Raw genomic sequence first — 13,568 nt, forward strand, 5'->3', positions numbered from 1 at the left:
GTGCACAGATTTGCGCACATTTAAAGGAAATTAATTAGAGGGTGGCTGTGGGGCAGGACTGGGCGACATGCCCTGGAACCAACCTCCCACAGTCCCTCCCTGACTGGCCAATTTCTCGCGGTCCCTCCCCAGCCTCTAAAATATTTCTTCCAATTAATTTCCTCTCAATGTGCACGGACCCATGCACCAGGCCTCTAGTCTAGTCGACCGAACAACCAGTCGACCAGTCGCTATGATGTGCACTGACCACCAGGGGGCAGGTGCTCAACGCGGGAGCCGCCGCCTGGTGGTGAGTGCACTCCCACAGCCAACCTCCCACAGTCCCTCCCCCTGGTCGGCTGACCCTGATCAGCCCCAATCGGGACTGGGTGCGACGGGCGGATCAGCCCCAAAGGGACCCCACCTGTGGATGAATTCGTGCACCGGGCATCTAGTATAGATATATAAAAATTCTTGGTTAAGTTAGTGTTTACATTATTTTGACTACATAAATATTGCTCACTGCTGAGCTGAGTAATTTATCTTGTTTCCCTGCCCACCTGCCCCCACCATTTGCTTATTTTTCCATGAACATATTACTAACTTTTACCAAATGCTTTGAAAGACCTGTGGGGATTGGGCCCCAGGAAAGTAATGCATGGTGTTACTCTGGCTACCGCTGTTGCTGTGCGTGATGAGTTGTTTTTGTCTGTGTCCCAGAGGCTTCACGTCTTCGTTGCCTTTGTTAGTAGCATGCACACAAGGTAAGGTAAATCTCAGGCCCTGCACAGTTTCTGACTTGGCGGGATCATCCCTCTGTTTTGTTTGTGCTATCCTTTTAGAACTCCTGTAATTGTTAAGACCTTCTAAACAGGTCTTCTAATTTTCAATCTCCTGTTTTCCATCTGTTTGTCTTCTTTTTTAAATTTATTATGGGAGTTTCCTTGGCCTCCTTTCTATTGAATTTTTATCTTATTTTTAATTTCAAGTGCCATTTCTTTTTTTAAAAAAAATATTTTTATTGATTTCAGAGAGAGGAAGGTAGATGGCGAGAGAGATAGAAACATCAATAATGAGAGAGAATCATTGATTGGCTGCCTCCTGCACACCCCACACTGGGGATCTAGCCTGCAACCCTGGCATGTGCCCTAACCGGGAATTGAACTGTGACCTCATAGTTCATAGGTTGACGTTCAACCACTGAGCCACCGTGGCTGGGCTGTGAATGCTTTTTAGAAAATTCAGATGCCTGGGTCCTACCCTTATATTCTGAATTTTTTGAGGCCCAGGCATTTGTATTTTTAGCCACATGCTTCTCAGGTGTTTTTCATGTACATTTAAGTTTGAGAGCTACTGGTTTGGACGGTAGTGGAAAGTGATCTTTCAGACTGTGGAGGGTCTTGAATGTCAGACAACTGAAGAATCATTGAATGTTTTTGAGCTATTGAATGAAATGACGAAAGTGGTTATTTTACTAATATTAAAAATAAATTGTATTTGACCTTTTATTTGACTAATCATACACTGTGCCAGGTTGTTGTTTTTTAATCCTTACCTGAGGGCATGCTTAGAGGAAGGAAGAGAGAGAGAGAGAGAGAAAGAGAGAGAGACAGAGACAGAGAGAGAGAAGAGAGAGAACATCTGTCTGAGAGAGAAGCATTGATAGGTTGCCTTCTGTATTCACGTTGGCACAATCCAATGTGCCCTGACCGGGAATTGAACCCGAGACCCTTCGGTGCATGAGCTGACACACTAATCACTTAGCCTAGTGGTTCTCAACCTTCCTAATGCCGCGACCCTTTAAAACAATTCCTCATATTGTGGTGACCCCCAATTTCAATGTTATAAATTGAACATAATTAAAGCATAGTGATTAATCACAAAAACAATATGTAATTACATATGTGTTTTCTGATGGTCTTAGGCGACCCCTTTGAAAGGGTCGTTTGACCCCCAAAGGGGTTGCAACCCACAGGTTGAGAACTGCTGACTTAGCCACACCAGCCAGGGCTGAGTACATTGTATGGATCATCTTGCTTCATCCTATAATATCTTATGAGTTGTAAGTATTGTTGTTTTTCCCATAATGCAGTGAGGTTTTATAAGTTGTAAATGGAGATTCAGACTGATTCTTATACAGACTTAACAGAATCTAGCTCACACTAGAACCTTTCTTTATTGCAATGCTGGACTGAATTTCCTGTTTCTTTTAAGGATTAATGCAGTAGTGGAGTGTGAACAGTCAGTCTAAGTGGAGAGATTGGAAATAAAGACACCTGGATATTGTTGCACTAAGTCATGTGAGATTATAGAAGCCTGGTTTAGTATGGAGGCAGTGGGAATATAAAGGAAGAGATGGATTTAGAAGACGCTATGTAGCACTGTGGATGTTGTAGAAGAACCCACAGGACTTGTTGATGTCATTGGAGAGTCACCCTATAGCAGTGATGGCGAACCTTTTGAGCTCGGCGTGTCAGCATTTTGAAAAACCCTAACTTAACTCTGGTGCCGAGTCACATATAGACATTTTTTGATATTTGCAACCATAGTAAAACAAAGCCTTATATTTTTGATATTTATTTCATATATTTAAATGCCATTTAACAAAGAAAAATCAACCAAAAATGAGTTCGTGTGTCACCTCTGACACGCGTGTCATAGGTTCACCATCACTGCCCTATAGTGTGGTAAAGACCAGGGATTCTGGAATGAGATGACCTGGGTTCAAATCCTGGCTCTGCCACTTATGACCTCTAGGGCCTTGGGGAAGTTACTTAACCCTTCTGTACCTTAGCTTCCTCATCTGTAAAATGAGAACATTATGACCACCTCTTAGAGTTGTTCATAGGGACGAAATGAAGCAGTAATTATACAGCATTTAGCCTAGTTTCTGACATAGATCTGGCCGAGTAAAAGTACCATTGCACATACTGTTCCCTCTGTCTCAGATGCTCCTGTGTGTTTTCATAGCTTTTTGTGTATACATAACTCCATTGTGATACATACCATATGTATTAAATAGGCTTTGGGTTCATGAGTGGCAAGGAACTTGGTCTTAATCATTTTTACATGTTCAGTTTCCGGCATAACACCTGACATTTGTAGGACGTGTGTAATAGGTATTTATGGAATGAATGGTTGGTTATGTGAGTGAGAATTTGAGGCAAAAAGGCTTGGAGGGGTTGCTTATTTTGGGGGGCAATGTTAAAATCTGTTTTAAAATTTATGATGATATTAAAACATCAAATTGAAATGGCCATTAAGTAAAGATTTATGCTTAGATTTTGACTGAGAAGTCAGAATAAAATATTAGTTCTGGGGTCACTCACATAAAGGTTAAAACACAAGCCAGAGCACATTCAGATCCTTCCTGAAGGAGAGAAGGTAAAGAGAGTACAATCCACTTATTTAACAACAATAATTTTTTTTTTTTTACTGTAAATTATTATTTAGGAACTAGAGGTCTGGTGCACAAAAATTTGTGCACTGTGGCGGGGGTCCCTCAGCCTGGCCTGTGCCCTCTCGCAGTCTGGGACCCCTTGGGGGATGACCACCTGCTGGTTTAGGCCCGCTCCCTGGGGAATTGGGCCTAAGCTGGCAGTCAGACATCACTCTGGCAGCCCGGCTGCCCTCGGGGGATTTCCACTTGCCAGCAGGGAGCAGGCCTAAGCTGCAGTCGGACATCCTTAGCGCTGCTGAGGAGGTGGGAGAGGCTCCTACCACCACCGCTGTACTGGCAGCCATCAGCCTGGCTGAGCAGAGCTCCCCCTGTTGGAGTGCACTGACCACCAGGGTTCAGCTCCTGCATTGAGCATCTGCCCCCCTGGTGGTCAGTGTGTGTCATAGTGACCAGTCATTCCCAGTCGTTCTGCTGTTAGGGTCAGTTTGCATATCTAGGATATCTACCTCAGGAGATATGTCATATATACTACAGAAGAATCACATTTCGAGGGTAGTTTTTACATAATGAGAACTTCAGGGGAGTAGTGGAGTTGAGAGGGCAAACTGGTTTTGAGAGGGAGGATGGAATCAGTTTTGCACATACATGTTCTTGACTACATTGCATTAAAATAGGGTCTTTTTGTGTGAATTTATCTGTTTATTTAGAGCTTTTGGTGCTTAAAATTTCAAATAAAATGATCTAATTGCTGTAGTTTTAAAAAATTAAACATTTTTCCATTCTAGTCTGGGAAAAACTGCAGCACAATAAAATAGGATCTTTTGAATCCCTGGCTGGATCGCTCAGTTGGTTAGAGCATATACACTCATGTTGTGGTTCGATCCCTGGTCAGGGCACATGCAAGAGTTAACTACTGGGTACATAGGTAAGTGGAACAACAAATTGATGTTTCTCTCATCTCTCTCTACTCCCTTCTCTTCCTTCCTCTCTCTCTAAAATCAATAAATAAAAATTTAGAAAAATAGGTCCTTTGAAAGGTTTACTTCTAATGGCATAAGCCATAGCATGCTTCTTGTTTTTAGTATAGAGTTACGTGAGGGGCATTGTTATCCACAAAATTACTGCTTATATGTTACACACATAATTAAAATATGTTATCCTTGAGTTTAAAAAAATCCAGTATCTTAGGGATCTAGGTAGAACTGGCATTCTGGTCAGAGCTTGGGACTAGGAGAGGTTTGAGAGTAACATGGAAGCCACTAGTGAAGCCAGGAGAACAAAGGCTCAGTTACTGACAAATGGAGAGAAAGAAGAGCTGAGAGCCTAGGAAGTCTTGAGGCACAGCAAGAGGGAAAAGCAGTAGGACTCTTAGGAGGTGAGCTGATTGGATACAGGGTTTTTCTTTTTCTTTTCTTTTTTTTTTAAAAATATATTTTATTGATTTTTTACTGAGCGGAAGGGAGAGGGATAGAGAGTTAGAAACATCCATGAGAGAGAAACATCCATCAGCTGCCTCCTGCACACCCCTTATTGGGGATGTGCCTGCAACCAAGGTACATGCCCTTGACCGGAATCGAACCTGGGACCCTTGAGTCCACAGGCCGACACTCTAGCCCAGCTGTGGGCAACATACAGCCCGCGGGCCGGATCCGGCCTGTTTGAAATGAATAAAACTATTGAAAAAAAAAGACCGTACCCTTTTATGTAATGATGTTTACTTTGAATTTATATTAGTTCACACAAACACTCCATCCATGCTTTTGTTCCGGCCCTCCAGTCCAGTTTAAGAACCCATTGTGGCCCTCGAGTCAAAAAGTTTGCCCACCCCTGCTCTAGCCACTGAACCAAACTGGTCAGGGCTGGATACAGGGTTTTTCAAGTTCCATTTTATTCTGGCTTTCATAAGTAAGAGTCTTGGGAGTTCCAAATACAGTAAACTGGGTCCAGGTCGTGTGTGTGTGTGTGGAATGCTTGGTGTGATCCTTGGCAGAAGAGATGCCAGTGGACCTCAGTTTTCTGCTTTGCTCTCTGTGAGGGTGGGAGCAGGTGGAACTTTCTGACGGGTACTTCAGTGGCTGGCTAGTCTTTGCTTGTTCCTTGGGCATTTCAGCTGTCTCGGGCACTGTCTTCACTCTGCTCAGCAGATAGTACCCTGTTGTTGCTGCCTAGGGGCGTGAGGTACGCCCATTCTAAGATCTACAAGTATAAATTCTGACTTTTGTGTTTGTGTTGGTTAAGACAGAGGTTAGCTCCATTTTTCTCCTTGTAACTTTGTATCTGATGTCTCATATATTTAAAAATAAAGGTTCTGATTTCCTTTAGCATGTTTACAGTGTGTTTACATTTAGGTCAAGGGGAAGGAAAAGTTTGAGGATTGTTTTAAATAAGTTTGAAATTTCTTTTCATTTTTTTTCTAGGTTGTCTTGTGGAAATGAAGGTTTAAGGACAAGTTGTCTACCAGATTAGAAGATGGGATCAAACAGCAGTAGAATTGGTGATCTTCCCAAAAATGAGTACTTAAAAAAGCTATCAGGCACAGAATCTGTCTCTGAGAATGACCCGTTCTGGAATCAGCTTCTCTCATTTTCTTTCCCTGCACCAACCAGCAGGTAAGAGAGCACTTGGAGATTAAAATTTGTATAGAGGGCCACATACATTTGTGTGGAATGCTCAGTTAAAAAAAAATTTTTTTCAATGTCTCTTTGTCCATTTATCCATCCATCCATCCATTATCTGTCTGTTTATCATGCATGTACCAGTAGAAAATCCAAAAGGTAGAAAAGTAGGAAGTAAGTTTTTCTTTCTTCCACTCAACCAACAACCACCTCCCTTCCGCAGAGATGATTCCTGGTAATAGTTTTTTTTAATCCTTCTAAAGATAGTACAGGTTATTTAAGCATATATCTCATATAGTTTTGCAAAATTGTTTAAACACAAGTGGTAGCGTACTACACATATCTTGCTTTTTCTTTTTTTGCTTGCTATCTCTGGCTTTTTCTTCCCAGTTAATTAAAATATATCTAAGCATATATGCAACTGCCTTTTTCTTTTAAATGTCTGCAGAATATTTATAGAATATAATCAGTTTTCTCTTGGTGGACATTTATGTAGATTGTTTCCAGTCTTTTGCTATATCAACTAATGCTACATACATTATTTCTCATGCATACAAATATATCTCTAGTTTAGAAAGTAAAAATGCTGGGTCAAACTGCGTATGCAGTTGTTATCTTGGTAGATATTGCCAAACTGTGCTCCATGGAAGTTGTAACAATTTATACTACTGCCAGCAATGTGTGAGAAGGTATATTTCCGCACACCATTGTCAATTTAATGCATTTTTAGACTTTTTGACCTTTGTCAGTTTGATAGGTAAAAACCAATATTTCAATTTTAAACTGATTCCTGAGCCAGAGGAAAGGGGGCTTGGATATAGGAGAGGACTGGTCTAGGTAGGGAACAACATAAGGAAAGCCCAGTGGTGAGGAATGACATGTCAAGTGTGCGAAACTTAAGAGGTGTGGTGAGGAAGGAGGTTTGGAAGATTTGAGGGTTCTGGTGAAAAATCTTAATGAGTTTTGATTTTGTCCTAATATCAGTAGAAACCATGGAAAGATTTTCATCAGAAAGGGCATGACCAGATTTTCACTTTTTTTGATATTCTAATTGTATAATATTGTGGTAATCACTCCATCCTTCAGCAGAAATTATTACTTCCTGACTAAACAGTTTTTGTTTTATTTTTTTAAAATAATTCAGTTATAAAATCAGATATACAAATTCCAGCCATATTCTAGATATGCAAGTAAAAAATCAGAGGGTACATGGATACTATGTGGGATAGGCAGGATTTCAGGATTCTGGAAAATATTTTGGAGGGGTTGCAATATGAACAGAGCCCCAAAGAAGGTGGATGATTTAGAAGCAGAGCAAGCAAGAAGGAGAATCCTGATGTTTTTATTTTATTTTATATTTTATTTATTTATTTTTATTTTATTTTATTATTTTATTTTATTTTTGTTAGTCCTTACCCAAGGATATTTTTCCATCGATTTTTAGAAAGAGTGGAAGGGAGGAAGGAGGGGGTGAAAGGGGAGAAAGAGAGAGAAACATTGAAGTGGGAGAGAGACATCTATTGGCTGCTTCCCACGAGCACCCTGACCAGGGCCAGGGATGGAGCCGCTAACCGAGGTACGTGCCCTTGACTGGAATCCAGCCTGTGACCCTTCAGATCACTGGTTGACACTCTGTCTGCTGAGCCAAACCGGCTAGGGCAGAATCCTGACATTTTTGAAAAGAGCATGGACCAAGGCATTGAGGCGTGACAGGTCTGTGTGTGGGTGTGGACCAGTGGGATACCAGCCAGCCTGAAGGATAGTGCTGGTCACAGGGGCCTGTCCTGTGGGCTGGAGCCCGCCCTAGCATTGGCAGATGATAGGAAGAGATGGAAGAGCCATGGTATCTGCAGTGGGAATTTAATAAATTATAATTTTATTTATTTTTGTATGAAAAGTAATGCATTTTTCTGGATCAAAATTCAAAGATTCAAAGGTTGTAAAAGTGGGAGTCTCCTGTCCTCCCACTTGCTTACTTCTCTACCCCAGAGGCAAGAGATGTTATCACTTTTCTTAGCTGTCCTTTTAAGGCAGTGGTTCTCAACCTTGGCTGCACATGAGAATCACCTGGGAATCTTTTTAAAATCCTGATATCTGGGCCTCATCCTCTGGAAATTCTGTTTCTTTGTTACTAATGTTGTGGCCCCAACCCATAACAAAGAAACAATTTCTAGAGGATGAGGCCCAGAAATCAGGATTTTAAAAAGATTCCCAGGTGATTCTAATGTGCAGCCAGGATTGCGAACCACTGTTTTAACCTTACCAGACCGCTGTACCTAATTTTCAGTACTTTGCCTAGTACGTGAAAAAAAATGCGTCACAAACTAAAAATAACCAACCAATCGTGGTCAAACCTCATGGTTAGCCATTGCAAATGTCTGCCCCCATGTGTTTGAATTGACTTTGTGTGGTTTGACGTGAAAAAATTCTGAAAATACACAATGAAACGAGCGGCTGATGAACCAAGCACTTCAACAGGAAAGCGAAGATTCAGGGCCTCAGGTCTGATAGACTTAAGGGATGTTTCATGTTGTTTTAGTCCATGAGAGCTACTTTAACAAAATACCACCGACTAGGTAACTTATAGCAAGAATTTATTGCTCAGGGTTCTGGAACAGGAAGTCTGAGCTCTCAGCACCAGCATGGTTGGGCGATGGCCCTCTTCTGGTTCACAGCCTGCACATTCGCTCTGTCCTCACAGTGGAGGGAGCCAACAAACTTTCTGGGGCCTTTCTAATAATATAAGGCACTAATCCCATTCATGAGGATTCTACCTTCATGACCTAATCACCCTCAAAAGCCCACCTACTAATACCATATACCTGCACCTTTGGGGGGTTAGGATTTCAATATATGAATTTTCAGGGGACATAAACATTCAGACCATAGCACATGCATATACAAATAAATATGCACATACACCCCCCTCATTTTAGACCAATAATAACACATACTTCTGTACTTGGTGCTTTTTTTCAATGACTGTGTCTTGGAGAGCCTTCTCTATATTAGCTTCCTCATTACTTTGATGGGGCATCGCATGTCATGGCTGAATATACCAAAATTAATGTAGCAATATACTTTTACCAATTGAATTGCTTCTAGTGTTTTGTTATTACATATAGTACATCAGTGAATAACCTTATATATATGAGTAGAAGTGATTCTTGTGCTGTGAATAAAGTATGACCAAAACACTTCCATTAATTTTTCCAGTTTATGTTAGAAGGACATGAGAAACAAATGTAATAGGCTGGGAACATATTTTAGGGAGTAATGAAAGCACTTCCCGGCCGAAACCGGTTTGGCTCAGTGGATAGAGCATCAGCCTGCGGACTGAGAGGCCCCAGGTTCGATTCCGGTCAAGGGCATGTACCTGGGTTGCGGGCACATCCCCGGTGGGGGATGTGCAAGAGGCAGCTGATCGATGTTTCTCTCTCATCGATGTTTCTAACCCTCTCTATCTCTCTCCCTTCCTCTCTATGAAAAATCAATAAAATATATTTAAAAAAAAAAAAAAAGAAAGCACTTCCCAACATACAGAGGTGGTCAGAAGTAGGTTTACAGTTATAATACAACAATCCCATATAATAAAAGCCTAATAAGCAAATTGTTCCCTTGACCAGGAATTTGACTGGGAGTTCGACTGCTTGCTATGATGTGCACTGACCACCAGGGGGCGGTGCAAAATATGGCAGGCTTCGGTGACGTGGCACTGGTAGTGGGCAGCAGTGGAGTCACCGCACTTCGATCACCTGCCAGGCCTAGGGGGCCGCACCTGTGCACGAATTTCGTGCACAGGGCCTCTAGTCTATATAAAAGCCTAAGCAACCAAACGACCGGTTGACCAGTCACTATGTTGGGCACTGACCACCAGGGGGCAGACGTTCTAGGCAAGAGCTTCCCCCTGGTGGTTAGTGTGCTCCCACAGCAGGAGCACCGCTCAGCTGACCCACGGGCTCCAGACGCAGGGCTCATGGCTGGTGAGCGTCGCTGCAGAGAGGCGAGCCTCTCCTGAATGGGACTGACTGGGTGTGAGCCTGCGGCAGGCACAGTGGGGCTGGGATGAGTGGGAGTGGCAGGCAGGAGCAGCAGGCGGTGTTGGACTGCCGGTTTTGGCCTGATCCCTGCAGGCCACACCGAGGGACCCCACTGGTGCACAAATCTGGGCACCAGGCCTCTAGTTAATACATAATTATACAGGAATAAACTGTGTTTTGCATAACACAACTGTAAGCCTACTTTTGTTAACCCCTGCATTTCATGATGTTTCAGGGTAAACTGATGAGGCTGCTCTAGTGGCCTGGAGGCTCTGAAGGGTGTGGCAATTCTGACCACAGCGGGCTGAATGGGAACATCAAAATTTGTTGCCCGTTTTTGGCACACCTGTTAGAAAGCGGAGGATTAGAATTCTGATCCCTGTAGGTTTTTGTTGAATGGATTTGGGGAAAGTATTGTTTTAGGGAGGTTGCTTTTTAGGTAAGGTGAGTGATAGATAGGAAGGAAGAGAAAGTAGGTCAGGAAAACCAAATGTGAGGCAGTAGCAGTTACGTCACCACCATGTGATGAAGGGCTGAAGTTCTGTGCCTAAGCAGGAAACGGAAGTCCTACATCCTTGTGAAACTGATGTATCTAGTTAACAGAACTTTATATAGAAAAATATATTTTAAAAGTTTTGTTTTAGATTGATATTTGATGTAAGCATTAATATTTTTAAAATTGATTTATTGGGATGACATTGGTTAATAAAATTTTACAGGTTTCAGGTATACAATTCTATAATACATCATCTGTATGTATATTGTATTGAGTGTTTACCACCCCAAGTCAAGTCTTCTATCACCATTTATCCCCACTTTATTCTCTTCCACCTGCCCCCACCCCGCCTTCCTTCTGGCAGTCAATCACTATACTATGTCCATAAGTCTTTCTTTTTTTTTCTTTTTCTTTGCTTAATCCCTTCCCCCTTCTCACTCAACCCTCAACCCCCTACCCTCTGACAGCTGTCAGACTGTTCTCTGTATCCATGAGTCTGTCTCTACTTTGTTAGTTTATTTTGTTTGTTCAATTCCACATATAAGTGAAATTATAGGGAACTTGGTTTTCTCTGATTGACTTATTTCATTGAGCATACATAATACTCTCCAGGTCTATCCATGCTGTTGCAAAAGGTAAGATCTTTTTTATGGCTGAATAGTATTCCATTGTGTAAATGTACCACAGGTTTTTTATCCTCTCATCTACTGATGGGCCATGAGGCTGCTCCCTAATCTTGGCAGTTGTAAATAACACTGCAATGAACATGGGAGTGCATATATTCTCTTGAATTAGTATTTCTGGTTTCTTTGTATGTAGTCCCAGAAGTGGAATTGCTAGGCCATAATGCAGTTTCATTTTTTTTATTTTTTGAAGTAACTCCATGCTACTTTCCACAGTGGCTGCACCAGTCTGCATTCTCACCAACAGTGCAGGAGGGTTCCCCTTTCTCCACGTCCTTGTCAACGCTTCTTCTTTTTTACAATTTTTTTTATTATTAGTTAAGGTATTACAAATGTGTCCTCATCCTCCCCCCGCCCCCCGTCAGTGCTTCTTGTTGTTACTACTTAATGAGCTTAAGAGTTCTAGATTTGAGAGCAGCGCTGAGCTTATTTAGACAGCTTATGTAGAATAAGAATCATTTTGCCAAAAGGTGCAGTGATTTGGGGTGAAGTATGGAGAACAGAGGCAGGAAGCGTGGCAAGGGGAGCATAGATTTTGAAGCCAGACCAACTGTGTCTTGTATCTCAGCCTCCCCATTTATTCATTAGCTTTTTGAGCTTAGGCAAGCTGCTTCATCTTACTGAGCCTTTAAATGCTTCTGTAAAATGGAAATCATAATGCCCACCATGTAGACTTGTGGGGAGGATAAAACACCATAAGGCATGTACAGTGCCTGACTTTCCTCTTCTTTCAGGAATAAATAGCCATTAATTTAAACAAGATCAAGGGCTCTGTCTTTAGAGTTAGTCTAAAATATTTGAGGGATGAAAATAGCAGCAGAAATTTCACCAGTTTTCTGATGACTGCCTTATCCTAATGATTAAAAATTCTATGACTCTCTTGAATTAATTGTTCAGTTTTTTAAAAAATTAGGCCAGACATTGATTTTAGTAATACTTGTCTTTGTGCTTCCACAACGTCCTTTTTATAAAGGCTACTCTTTAGAAACCTTACTGTATTATGAAAGTTGTGTTATATATATACTGAGCACTAGATGGTGCTCAAATAAGGTAAGAAGGCAGCATTTATATTTGTTCCCATTCCTGAGTACCAGAGCAATGCATGCTCATTTTCAGTACTTTAAAGTCAGGAACGCACAAGGAGGGTAAAAAGGTAAAAATAACAGCAGTGAGAAGTAACCGTTGTTAACATGTTGGGTATATCCTTTCAGTTCTCTCCAAGTGCTTGCTTCATATTCTATATGTTTCTCTAATTCACATTTCCCTCCTACAGTGTTTTCCTACAACATAGTTTTAAATGGTTGTAGAATGTCCTGTCTTCTGGATGTACATATTTATCGTGTTTTCCTACAACATCATTTTAAGCTGTAGAATGTTTTCTCTTATGGGTATACATAACTATTGAACTAATGTTGAACATGTTGATTGTTTCTTATTTTTCATGATTATACTAGAGGCCCGGTGCACGAAATTCATGCAAGAGTAGGCCTTCCTCCCCCGGCTGCCGGTACCGGCTTCCCTCTGGCACCTGGAACCCGGGCTTCCCTCGCAGCCCCGGCTTCTTCCGGAAGGTTGTCTGGTCTAATTAGCATATTATGCTTTTATTATTATAGATAAAAAATGCTGATGAACTTCTTGTAGCCAAGTCTTTGTACAAATCCCTAATTATATAAGTTAAATGAATTATTAGTAGCTTTGTTGGTAAATTAATCTTTAAAAAAAATCACACAACTCTTTCATTAAAGTTAGAAAATACAGAAACAAAAGGGAAAATAGTCATGTATTCTCATCACATAGAGATAACTACTGTTGATATTTTCTTATTTACTCTTGCATACTTTTTAAAATGCCCATACCTGTAGATGGACATATACATTTTATATGTCTTTCCCTCCCACAAACATGAGATTATACTCCTATGTAACTTTAAAAAAATTGATTTATATGTGATATATTTACATTTATTTACCAAAAAATGCCTCCCATTTGCCAGGTACCACTTTTTAAAAAATATATTTTTTTATTGTTGATAGCATTACAGTTATCTCCCACCAGGTACCATTTTTAAGGGCTGGAAACCTTACAGTGAATATGAGGGATGAGGTCCCTGCCCTTATCAAGTTTATATTTTAGTGGAGGTGTGGGTAATAAACAAGTAAAGAAATAAATACATAACGTCATTTCTGGAAGTGTCAAATGCAATAACAAAAGCAGAGCGAGGTCATGGAGTGGGACGGAATGGGAACAAGCAGAAAGCGGGACATTTCTTCAGATAGCGGGTCTCTGGAGAAGCAGCATTTCAGCAGAGACCGGTAGTGAAATTGGGGAGTGAGGCAGGGGATCCTGGGAAGAGCG

The 13,568-nt window shown here is 41.3% G+C and overlaps 1 protein-coding gene across 1 annotated transcript in view; it reads left to right on the top strand.

Moving 5' to 3' along the window:
- DYM (dymeclin) overlaps positions 1 to 13,568 on the top strand; it is a 241,462-nt gene that overhangs the window by 8,206 nt on the left and 219,688 nt on the right. The window contains exon 2 of the mRNA XM_006763643.2: positions 5,797 to 5,988. Within this exon, the coding sequence (XP_006763706.1) occupies positions 5,849 to 5,988 (140 nt within the window). The 5' untranslated portion in view covers positions 5,797 to 5,848. The remainder of the gene's footprint in view (positions 1 to 5,796; positions 5,989 to 13,568) is intronic.

Source organism: Myotis davidii, unplaced genomic scaffold, assembly GCF_000327345.1.
Source record: "Myotis davidii unplaced genomic scaffold, ASM32734v1 scaffold378, whole genome shotgun sequence".
Classification (NCBI taxonomy): Eukaryota; Metazoa; Chordata; class Mammalia; order Chiroptera; family Vespertilionidae; genus Myotis; species Myotis davidii.